The sequence below is a fragment of the Neopelma chrysocephalum genome, unplaced genomic scaffold (assembly GCF_003984885.1).
Source record: "Neopelma chrysocephalum unplaced genomic scaffold, ASM398488v2 Primary Assembly neopelma1_347, whole genome shotgun sequence".
NCBI lineage: Eukaryota > Metazoa > Chordata > Aves > Passeriformes > Pipridae > Neopelma > Neopelma chrysocephalum.
Genome location: NW_020898011.1, coordinates 930770 through 943252, shown reverse-complemented (window position 1 = coordinate 943252; position 12483 = coordinate 930770). Strand labels below are relative to the sequence as shown.

General features: G+C 38.9%; 1 protein-coding gene across 6 annotated transcripts; it reads right to left on the bottom strand.

Annotated features, from left to right (window-relative positions):
* Window positions 1-43: 43 nt before the first annotated feature.
* UROS (uroporphyrinogen III synthase) lies at window positions 44-12463 on the bottom strand. Of its 6 annotated transcripts, XM_027705753.1 has the most exons (11): window positions 12013-12359; window positions 11693-11696; window positions 10186-10275; window positions 9298-9381; window positions 8821-8917; window positions 6998-7072; window positions 6507-6581; window positions 3783-3866; window positions 3379-3464; window positions 2095-2193; window positions 44-1382 (listed from the first exon to the last, which is right to left on the bottom strand). In XM_027705753.1, the coding sequence occupies exons 3-11, from the start codon at window positions 10246-10248 to the stop codon at window positions 1236-1238; spliced, it is 810 nt and encodes a 269-aa protein (XP_027561554.1). In that variant the 5' UTR covers window positions 10249-10275; window positions 11693-11696; window positions 12013-12359; the 3' UTR covers window positions 44-1235. The 6 variants fall into 6 exon arrangements, with proteins under 6 accessions (XP_027561554.1, XP_027561556.1, XP_027561553.1 ...); XM_027705755.1 differs by lacking the exons at window positions 11693-11696; window positions 12013-12359 and adding an exon at window positions 12428-12463; XM_027705752.1 differs by having other exon boundaries at window positions 10186-10299; window positions 11583-12359.
* Window positions 12464-12483: the final 20 nt, after the last annotated feature.

Genomic DNA, 12483 nt, shown 5'->3' with positions numbered 1-12483 from the left:
GGGCTTATGTCAGCATGTGAGGACTCTGTATTTTAAAAAACCCAAAGTTTTTAAAAATACAGCATCACAAATAAATGTGGTTCACTATTGAAAAACAACAGTATAAAACACTTTATTTAAAGGTAGAAACAGTTTTTACATGTATGTACATGGAACTAGAAGAGCTTTCTTTAAGGTCCCTTCCAACCTAAACTATTCCGTGATTCTCCTTCTGAGATTCCATTTTGTCTCAAGAAAAGGAACTGCTTTATCCAGCCAAATATTTGTCTCCAGTGTGATGAACCCACACCCACAATCTGAAATGAGTTCAGTTTGCAGGAGCACAACTGGGCTCAGATTAACTCTTGTTCCAAGGCCGGAGCATCTCACCTGGCTGGAAATTCTGGTCACATCCTCAGAATTAAGATAACAGGACTGTACAGCAAATAAGGGCTTCTCTGTTATTCCAGGAACCTCAGCACTTTGCTAACAACACAAATGATCATTTTTTCAGGAGGATTATCATTGAGTATATTATGATTTAAATCTTCTATGAATCCCTTGGCATTAGTGCTAAATCGGATTATTTTTCCCCTTTCACAGATAAATAATTAAAGCATAAACTACATCCAAAACACAACTCTAACACCATTATAAACTCTGATAAGCCAGTTTATTTCCCTCCTTTACAGGAACAGAAACCCAAACCTAATTCTTCAGACCCTATACTGTAAGGATGTTGAGGGGCAAGAGCAGACCTGAATTAGCCCCACACAGTGCAACTTCACTGCAAGAACTCTCCCATGCCACTGAGAACCTACAATCATCATTTCCACACAAATATCTGAAAAGCAGAACAATAAACAAGTTTACAAAAGAAAATCCTTCATTGAAACGTGGGTTTTTTTGTACAAAAGAAGATGTGTCTGTAAAACTGATTATACAGAGAAATTAAAACCTGACCTGTGTGCTGGGAGATACCCGAGGTGATGTGAGGAAGTGATTTCAGGGTACAGGTGTTCACAGCTAGTTTTCAAGGATAAAATACTCACATTCACATGAGGAAAGGGGAATAGTTGGATGTTTTAAGAGATGCTGGAGAGATTCCACAATTCTTAGACATTTAGGTGCAACCTTCTCACACCAGTCCCTGACAAGAGTGTTGTATATTCCTGAAAAACACTTTTCTTGCACGACAACAGATCTGAAAGTGGAAACTACAGCACCATGTTCACCTTCCCAGGCACCCTGGGCTCTCACTTAGGCAAGGAGCAGTTCTGGGTGTGAAGGGCTTTGTGGATCCCAGCGGCGAGATCCTGGGGAGTGGGGCTCCCTGCAGTGCAGCTCACAGGGACCCCTGCAGCTTCCAGGGCCTCTGCAGTCGTTGGCCCGATGGCAGCAAACTGGAATGACAAAATTTCCAGTTGAAATGGTCAGGCAAAGCATCACAACTCAGGTGTCTGCCCTCCCAGTTACCTGCTCACACAGCTGAGCTTCCTCAACACCACTGACCATTTCAGGGGGAGGATTTTCAGTATTAAAAAGCACCCATCAATTGAGCTACTCAACAATTACTTAGGGAAGATTAATATTTATCCCATCATTACAAATATTTAAAGCTCTTAGTCCCTCAGAACAGCAAAAGTGAGAGGAATTTTAATCAGCTTCAGCCCAGTTCAAGCAAGAGCTCCTCACACCTTCAGTAAGAGAAAATGAAGTCTGTCCTAGAGGAGGTGGGATAAGTTGGTTGGGGAACACATTCTAGATGAAAACAATTACTTCTTTTTTTTAAAAAAAACCCCAGGCTTTCAGCTGACTCCAACCAAGGCCAGGTGGGATGAGGTTTGGAGCAATCTGGTCTAGTGGAAGGTGTCCCTGCCCATGGCTGGGGGTGGAGCTGGATGGTGTTTAAGGTCCTTTCCAACCCAAACCATTCTGTGATTCTATGACTCTACATAATAACATTTATATTTGCTATGATCTGGGTTTTTTTTTCAGAGAAATAAACAAAAGAGAAAATCAAGGTTTGTATTGGCTGTAACAACTTTCCTATCTCTCACTTGCCCACCCCAAACTTACTCCCTCTTGTGTTTCACTATTTTTAACAGAAGATACCTTGACATGGTTGATCACGTCCCCTGAAAGCTGCTGAATGTGCTGGAGGCAGAATTTGACACCAGATGGGCTGAAGAACACCACACTTGCAGGGATTCCCTGAGTGAAAGGAAGCAGAGGTTGGCACAGATCCCTCCCTGTTCCAGCAGTGCCTTGTCACAGAAATCCCTTCAGCTGCCTCCATATGGATGGGAAGGGTTTTTATGGATGAGAAACTGCAGTGAAGCCAGCAGAAAGGGATTCCTGTGGCACAGCCAGCCTTGCCAAACCCCATTCTGCCATGGAATGCTGAAATTCAGGAGTGACTGTAACCAAATACTTTGTCACACGTTCCCCAAGTTCCCCCTGCCCTGAGATCCTCTGGCAAAGACAAGGTGATGCCTTAGAACTGCAGACACATGGAAGGGCTGTCACTCCCAGAATAAACTGAATTAGGACTGCAGCAGGAATATGCTGTAGCCAAATAAAACTGCCAAATTCTGCCTGGAGTGAAGATTGAGTCCCAAGCTCAGCTGACAGGCTGGGAGAGCTGGGGGTGTTCAGCCTGGAAGGCTCCAGGGAGACCTTGGAGTCGCTTTCAGCGAATAAAGGGGCATCAAGAGAGCTGGAGAGGGACTTGGGACAAGGGCCTGGAGGGACTGGACAAGGGGGAATGACTTCCCACTGCCAGAGGGCAGGGTTGAATGGGATATTGGGAAGAAATTCTTCCCCTGGTGAGGCCCTGGCACAGGTTGCCCAGAGAAGCTGTGGCTGCCCCATCCCTGGAAGTGTCCAAGGCCAGCTTGGATGGGGCCTGGAACAACCTGGGCTAGTGGGAGGTGTCCCTGCCCATGGCAGGGGGTAGAATGGGATGGTCCCTAAGGCTCCATTCAACCCAAACCATTCCATGATTCTATAATTCTATGAGGCTCCTACAAATGGAATATTCAGATATCCAGTACTGAAACAATTTAAAGCCATTACTATTTTTACAATGCACTTACTGCTCCTGAATGACCTTTACTAGATGGTTTTAAAAAGAGAAAAACATTAATAATTCTAGCAAACATATCTCAATACACTTTTCAACATGTCAGTTGGAATTCAAACACTTATAATGAGATCAGTAAAGCATTCACAGACTGGATGATCAGAGAAGGAACACAAACTAAGTAAGGCAGGTTACTACTGGATTCTAGTTTGTGACATAGAGCAAAGGTGTCCAGTGATATTTCAGCTACACTACTTAGAGAAGAGTATTGTCACATCCCCCCAAAAACCTCAAACTACATCAGTGCCCAGTACCTGCTGTGAGAAGTAACTGCTCAAAGATTCCTGCAGATCAGGGTGCTGGGTTGTTTGATAAACAGTCAGGCTTTCCAGAGGTATGCCTGGAATCAGGACACACAGTCATAATTAAACAGGGTGTCTTTAATTTCTATTCCCTCAATTAAACACTCACAACATACTAATTGCCCTTAAGCACATTATTTTAGGCTAAAAAGATAAGATGGAAATTCTGTGAAGGATTTGTATGTCCCAGAGCTGTGGGCAGCCATCCACCCTCCCAGTGTTCACTCCCATCCTCCAACCTGCAGCCAACTTAACAGCAAGTTCCATTTTTACTTATTCAAATTTGGAGCACAAGCTTTAGAGGCAACTTTTCTCATCACTGACTAATTAAAAGGAGTCCCCGGGGAAAGCTCAACCTTTCTCTCTAAGCACTGTAGGAAGAACTTCTCTTTTCAGGGCTCCACAAGGAAAAAGAAGAGCTGAGGAATTCGGTTTCTCTCCTGTAAACACACAAAACAAGAACTTTAATTAGCTCAGGTCTTTAATAAAGAGTAAACATGATACATTCGATACATTTTAAAGGTATCAAATGCTGATTTATCAAATGCTTCACCACAGACACAGCCCTAAGGCAGCTCAAAACATCTGCAGTGCAGCTGCATCCCCAATCCAGAGGACAGAGGCTACTTAGCATGTACATTAAAAATATTCCATAGCTGGAATATGAATACTTTGCCTAAAAAGATCTCCCCAAAGATAAACTGCGTTTCTATTCCCGCTGCCCTTCTACAGAGGAATTTATCTCCTCCTCCTCCTCCTCCTCAACACAATCTGCCTCAATTTTATATTTAAAATCTCAGTCCCACTCAATATATGACAGATCTCTCTCTATAAAAGAATATTCAGACAGACAAAGAAGAGGACAGAACATTTTTTTCTGCTGAAAAGTTTCAATCTATCTGCAATTCTACCTCACTTCCTCAAGGAAAAAAGGATTCTGGTTCCACTGCTGGGATGGAAGGGAATATCCTCACTGGCTTTTGTCAAATTAGCACTTTAACAGCAGACTTTTACCCAGTTTGCCTTTTCTATAAATAACAAAATCAAAGAAAATTTCAAGCTGAAATTCCACACAGCTGCTCCAGCTTTGCACTCAGCTTTCAAAAGAAATGGGAGTCCCTCCATAAATCATTTTAGTACTAATTTAGATTTGTTAATACATGTTTAAGGCACCATTACTAGTAAGAGAAATGCTTTTAAGTGCTGGAAGGAGATTCTTGGTTTATGCAGCAGCAGAGATTTCTCAGGGATAAAAAATAAAGGGCAGCAGAGCAAACATCACATGGAAAGACCCTCATAGGAGTCACCACAGATACAACTGACTGTCCTGCCTGCACACTGAAGTTTTATTAGAAAACACAGATATCCTTATCATAAATTATAGGAAGGAAGAATAAACTTGGCTCAGAATGCAAAAAAGGTTTTAAAATAAGATGAAATCTACATAATTCAGCATCAATTCTCCTGCAACTCCTGTCAGTTAATTGGAATATCAATATGACACCTGTAAAGAAACACAAATCCTTTTGGACTTGTGTTTACAAAGGACAGAAAAATTCCTTACTAGGCCTGAACAACACAACAAGTATTGATATCCCCTACTTCTGTAACCAAACATTTGCCTTGAAAAGAGTAAAGCCAACTGGCCAGTTACAGAGTTAATTCCTTTATTTCTCAATCCTTTAGGTTGAAATATTTTTTTAAAGCACAAAAGGTGAACAACAAAAAACCTCATTATTTCAGATTTTCCTTTTATTCTGACAATAAATTCTAAAGATATAAAAAATTCAGAGCTGTTCTTTTCATCTACTTATTTTATGCCTAAAAAATGAGTACATACATACTAGGGAACATGATATAATTGAATCTGTACTTCTGAGGTTGTTATAAACCAATTGAGAGCACACAAATATGCACAATCCAATAAATCCTTGAGGATGATTATGTGTATCAACAACAAGCAGACTCCAACGACTGAAATTCACTGTTTGGTTGAGCTTTTTTGCATTCCTACAACAGAACAAAAAGGTATTTCTCTTGTCTTCCTTCTCAAAAAAAAAATCCCTGCACCTGCCAACTGGCAAACATTGAATTCATTGCCAGAAGTAGATTTTCTAGCACTAAAAAAAAGTCAGCTAAAACCTCTCTTTGCTTTAATGTGTCTGTTGAAGAGCAGAGATGGGTTGTTCTCCCCTTATGGCCTTTCTGTATTGCAAGCATAATTTTTAATTTTCACAATTTATTATTCAATCTTGTGTTGGCAACTATGCCTTTTATCATTACATACTCCACATAGTTAAAATGTTTTATTTTCCAGTGAATTAGAGAACACTGTGCCCAGGAAAAGCAATATTTGCCAGCTCCAATTGTATTTTCCTTTTACCTATAAATCTCTGCTACTGTGCAGACTTTGCTGATCAGTTCTCTGGCATCTGTACAAAAACACAGCCTCTTTTTTCACAGTTTGTACTGACCCATCCACTCAAAAAATAATCAGCCCCTAAGCCTAGAAATGTTTCTTGTTACTACTGGAAATTTTAACAAATTACAATAAAAACAAAAGAAGAAGTGGACTAACAAGACTTTAAAAATTACCCAATAATCTGATAATTCGATGCAGTGAAGATCAGCATGACAGCTTTAATCATAATAAAAGGTTAAACAAAACTTAAAGCATCACTTCAAATTCTTCAAAACCACTCTTCTTTGGTGCTCAAAAGCAGATCCCTCTGAAACCATGTGTTAATTCAGCATTTAAACCTTATGATTAAGCAGCAATTTCCAATCATGACAGCTCTGACCTTTCACTAAAATTAAACTTTGCCTAGTGGCTCATATAATATTATTAATCAATTAGAGAGCCTAAGATTTCATGTAAATTAATATCTTGTATATACATTTTGAAGTACTTTTTATTGTCTGTCAGAGTTATCACCCAGAGGCTGAATTCACAGGTCCTACAAACAAGAGATATTTGCAGCAGGTATTTCTCTGTCTCCCTGTGCACTTGATTTTATCTTTAGGAAATTCTGAAACAATGGAAGGTACCTTAATTTGACCAGAAAATTTCAGCTACTTACTTGAGCAAATATATTCAGCCAATTTTTCAGCATTTCCACACTTTTCTCCTTGTGGGCTGAGGCCAATTTCTTCTACTATAACCAAAAGGAGCAGAGGAAAGCATTGAAAACAATGAGAACAATTCAGATTTACTGTCACAGAAATATGGGTTGAAAGGGAGACTATGTGTACAGTCTCAGTCAGGTTATAATCCCTCTCATCCAATTGCATTTCCAAACAGAATGAAAAAGCCACGTGCAAATTAAGAACAAAGGGGTGTTTTTTCTGTTTTGACCAAATTTTTTAAATTAATGACCATCACTTTGCAATAAAAGGAGCAGAAATCCAGAAGGCAGATCCTGACTGAAGCAGGATTTTACCTGTTTTCCAAATTATTCAGTTAGAAAACTTACTCATATTTTTTTCTGAGCACCCTTGAACACCAGCTAATATTCCAAAAATAGAATAAAAGCCAGATTTACCTAAGATTCCTTTTTTAAAACCAGCTTACCTAAAGAAGCTGTAGCTTTTCCTACCACATACGTTGGTTTGATATTCCACATTTGCTTAAGAGATTTTGACCAGGCTGAAAAACATTAAGTTAAATTAAAGCACATGGCAACAAAATATGAATGCTAAACGATTATGTGGACTTCTTTTTAATCTACAAATACAGCAAAATAATAATAACTAATATTCCCACTACATACTGCAGCACTGGATGCACAAAATGAATTTTAAATGTATTTTTTCATTGGGTAAACAGCAGTCTACAACATGTTTTTAAAAGCTTAATTTAAGTAACTAGTTCTTGGCTGCTCTGGTTAAGTGGTATTTTTAATGCACACTTTGCCCTGTGCCAGATCCCATGGAACTTACAATGTTCATTTTTGGCACTAAAAACATACCAGAACTTGTAGGGGAAAAAAGGCACATGGTGCAAAGGGAGATTTAGACATAGAAACTGGTGGTTTAAATTGAGTATTGAGGCAAAAAAACCCCAAATATAATATTCTATGACAACAAACAAAAGGATAAAAATCTGTACCTATCCACTACAGAACTGGATAAAGCAACTCTTATACAAGAAATATATAGAACTGATTATATTTTAGACATGCACCAAAATTAAGTTATCAACTCTGAAATAAAATGTACCCAAGACCAAAATAAAATTCCTGTGAGATAGTTTTCCTCCCCCAGGCAGTGAGGAGGTTATACATTACTGCTCTTGGTTCCAGCAACCTGATCCCTGTGCCCAAAATCCTAATGGGTCAAAAATAGATACACCAAGTCTTTTACTGTCTTGTCTTAAACCAGCACATCACAGGGCAGGGAGTTTTTTCTGGTATTTGAGGGGGGGAGAAATATGAACTACAACAAAAAAACCCAACAAATCAGAGGAAACTATTCTTAAAAAAGAAACAGTTTATTGCTTTTGAAAGGAACTCAAATAGGAACTAAAAAATAGGAACTAATGACTCATTTTATTGATTAAAATTTGTATTTCAGCAGGTCCTAATCAAGATTAGGGATGAACTCGACATAAGAGATGACATTTGACCCCAAATCCTAATATATTGTACTCTGCTGTTGAAAAGGGACAATAAGCCAAGGGTCTCAATGTACTCACTGCTTACTCAGGGGTGTAACCTTACTCACAGTACATTGATTAGTAAGTCCACAGCCCAAATATGGAGCAAATGAAGTAATAAAACTACTTAAGTGTTTGTAGAAACTCTATACCAGAACTATCACTTATCACAAGAATTTTTGAAGAGTCCACAATGATTTGACAGATGATTGTGACAGGAATTTCTATTTAGTAGGATTCTCACAGCTGATCTGTTGGCTTCTAGGTATCACCAGTACTTCACCACTTTTTAGCTAAAAATTAATTCACCTGAGGGGTTTTTTTCTATTCAAGACAGAGAAATCTCTGTTTCTGTAACATTTCATATGAATTATGTAGGCACAGAAGTAGTGGCTACCTTTTATAAGATTATTTTCTCTTTAAGGGAGGAAAATAGTGAGTAAACCAGGCACTGAAGCAAAATATTTCTTGTTCATGAGATAACCATAATTGGAAAAGCTCTTACTAATTAGTAATTTGCACCAAAGGCTCCTTCCTTTCATTTTTAAGTGTGGAAAACCCAACCCTTAAAAGCTCAATCCACCAGGAGCCCTTTAGGATGCCACAAGAACTATGAGATACAGCTGTTTTTAAATAGTCATGCTCCAAATATCTACTGGTGGGTGAAATAAAATGCAATAAAATACAGATTTCACAAGATACTGAAAGGGAAAGACCAAGGAATATAAATATGCACTTACCTTCTTTTTTACTGTTCTCTTTTAAACATATTTTGATGGCTTCTAATGCCCTTGGACTGGTAAAAACTAGGCCTCCATAGCACTCCGGATGAGAAAGCTATTTATAAACAGTAAATCAAGAAGTGAACAAAAAACAATTAGTAAATTAACTTAAAAATTAAGTTGATCAATTCTTTACAACCTTGAGAGGAACAGAACAGCTTCAACAGATGTCTGAAATGCCCCAACACTTGTGTCTGTCTATGGTCCATCAACTGAAATGTGAATTTTGTCTGACCAACTTAATTCTTTAACAAGTATGGACAAGATCCCTGATGCTGTCCAACCACTGGACTGTGCTGTACACAAAATTTTATTATACACAGCTAAAAAAGGTACCCCAAAGGGTACAATTAAACCAAGATAACACACAGGATCTTGGCAACCATGGCCTAAATTTTGTTTAAAATAAGACAACGGGAATAATTTAGCACTTACCTTTTCAAATAAGCTTTCAAGAGACAGGAATTCAAATGACAAAACTGGGATCAACGTTGCTTCAAGGTCGTACAATCCCAATTCCTACCAAGAAAAGGTTTTCAGCTCTTGAAATAGGTTCCAAAAAGCAGTTTTTCCCTTTTTCAAAGAATTGACTGAGTCAGCACAAGTATTTCTTTTTACTGAAGCAAAATTAAAAGGCCTTTGACTTCCTTTTACTGGTAAATCTAGTTTGGTTTGTTAGTTGTTTTACAACATATTATTAAACAAACAGCTGTGGAACAGAGGCCTCCTGAGTTACAGTATAACTCTGAAACCCCCAGTACTGAAAATATTCCTGGACATCTCTGTAATTCTGTAAATAAAATTCTTCTAAATAATCCATTCTTCTAAAGAAATAATTCCTGTTAAACAGAAACTCTTCAACAGAACTGCTCTTACAATAAGACTCACTCACATGACTAAAGGCAGTAGCAGAAAGAACCTCACCAACAACTAACCTCTATTTCATATTACATTCCCAGTAAGAATACTAAGAATTCTTGTAATCTTAATTTTATCCATATGAACGTGATCAATATTAATTAAAATGAAACTGGTTTAATATCAGTATTTTGCTGAGAGCTTTAAAAGTGAATTCAGTAAAAATGCCCCAAAACATAACTTTTTGCAGTAAGAGCATATTTTCTAGGACACTTTTTCTCTTAGCATCATTTCAGACACGTACTCCTATTTTTGATTATTTTCCTCAGAAAATATCACAATTTCAAACATCCACTCCTAATTTTGATTAAGCATGTTTTCCACCTGAAACAGTTACATCCACCTGACACTATTATTTAACAGTGAAGTGACCCATTTGTTTACTTTTTTTTAAAGTTTACTCACTTTAATATATGGATCTGGTCCCGAATCTTTTTCTTTGGGATCCTTCAGCAGCAGAACCTTCATTGTTCACCAAAGAAGTGCAGCAGAACTCTAAAATACAAGAATGGAATTTATCTAAATTAGATCTAAACTACATCTACTTGAACAGTGACTTCAACAGCTCAGCTCCAAAGAACTGGGTTGCTACCAGTTGTACAGCTCCCTACAGAATGAGTAAGCTGTTATTGGGTATTCTCTGGGCAGGAATATCCACCCTGATAAGGCCAAAAAATAACATGCTGCCTTTAGATAACACTGCTCAAGGAACAGGCTCCTTGAGCATTTAAAAGAGTATTTTGTAAAAGCAGTAACAACCCCTACAATGCCATCACATTCTGCAATGTGATCAGCTCCTATCTACAGAAAAATTATTTATTCTATTAATTTCCATGCTGGTTTTCACCCTCTGCTCATCATAATAATTATGCAAAGATTTGATTTGATGCATTTTGGGATCTCACCCTTTTCTAAAGGGAAAACAGTGTTTCAACATTTTTTTTTAATACAACATATATGTGTCTACGTGAATATAATATATATAATATTCACATATCATACATTCTCATGTATCTCTAGTTAACAATGCTACACTGAAAACACACATTCTGCCATTAAAATGGAAGATGATAGTTCTCAGTTCCTTAAAAGCTTGCACTTTGGTGTTGAATTCAGTTACAAATGTACCAATCATAAAAACAGAAATCCATTCTCTAACTGCACATTTGCCCTAATTATCCATATTTACCCTAATTTCCTGATTGCATACTAACAAATTATCTTTAAAATAAATTATTATAAAGATTCAAATGCTTTACCACAATTAGATGGGTTTAATAACCAGGGAAGATAAAACCCCACCTGTAAGGGTACCATGGAGTATGGTCCACAAACCTACCAAATTCTCAGATAATCTAAGACATATACAATCAAGTAACAACAACAGCGAAAGATTTGAGAATAATTCCTGTTATTTGGGTATCTAAGTCCCAAAACTCAACAACAAAACTGGTTCAGAGGAGCAGCAAAAGGCTCTGACCCTTCTACTACATCACACATTTTTACCAAAAGCAGTTAGTCATTAGTAATTAATTTCAAACATAAATTCACAAATCAAATGGAAAACTATACACCTACTGCATCCTCAGAAAGGCAGTTTTAGTGCAGCAGGAAAAATCTGACAATTCACCTTCCTACATTAAATTCTTTCCCTGTGCATCATTATGCACATTTTGGCAATGACCTAAGTACTCCCAGAGCATGCATAGCTCTCAAAAAAAAAAACCAACCAACCAACCAAACAAACAAAAATAAACAGAGGCACAATTGATGCTTTAAAGGAAACAAAAATTTTAACCTACTTGCTTTGTATTTATAAAGCTGGAATTACATCCCAGGCCCTGTGCCTTGCTCTTGTGGCTGACTGTAGGAGTACTCAGTCCCCTTCTTCAGTGACCTCATTAACATCCACCTTTCTTTGTTAATTAGACAGAACTGACATAACTGAGGCTCAATCATTAGTCACCACTTCGGTAATTTCAATGCTTAGGAGTTTTCCACGTATTTTCCTGACCGGTGTTTTCCATCCAGAGAACATTCACACTGTGCTTACTGTGCTGTACCTCGCTCCCTTTTGTGTTTGTTAGCCTGGAATTATCCGGAACTAGGGAGTCTAGTTCTAGGGAATCTGGGAATTATCCCTTTTTTTGTTGTTTTTTTTTGGTTTTTTTAAGCAAGCAGCAAGCGCTTGATCCCTGTTTCAATTCGCAATTTTTACTACCGTCTAATAACACTGATCTTTACTAATACTAATTTTTAATCATGTCAGCGATGCTCGGGATACCCTGTTCCATTTAAAGCGCAGAGCCCCGGAATCACCGAGGCTGGAAAAGCCCTCCGGGATCCCCGAGTCCGACCTGTCACCGGAGCACCGGGTGCCACATCCAGCGGTTCCTTAGGGACACCTCCAGGGACGGGCACTCCACCGCCTCCCTGGGCAGCCCCTTCCAGCGCCTGACAACCCTTTCCCGGCAGGGAATTCCTGCCGGGAGGAAGTGACAGCAGCAGCGCGGAGAGGAAATCCGGGGCTTTGGGGAGAGGGGCGGTGCGGGGAGTGCTTCCCCCTCAGCATCGCGCACCAGCCGCCCGCCCGCCGCGCTCCCCCGCGACTCTCTGTCGTGACATACGGTGACTTTGGGTGACATACGGTGACATTCGGTGACACTCGGTGGCACCCCGGGACCGCTGTCGCTGTGCCGGCCC

Excerpts from the sequence above, each read along its gene's own strand:
- UROS (XM_027705755.1), bottom strand. The coding sequence starts at position 10,248 with ATGAAGGTTCTGCTGCTGAAGGATCCCAAAGAAAAAGATTCGGGACCA. Across the intron at positions 3,867-6,506 it reads GGCTGAATATATTTGCTCAA|GAGAGAAACCGAATTCCTCA; the intron begins GTAAGTAGCTGA and ends GTGTGTTTACAG. Across the intron at positions 3,465-3,782 it reads TACAGTGCTTAGAGAGAAAG|GCATACCTCTGGAAAGCCTG; the intron begins GTTGAGCTTTCC and ends TCCTGATTCCAG.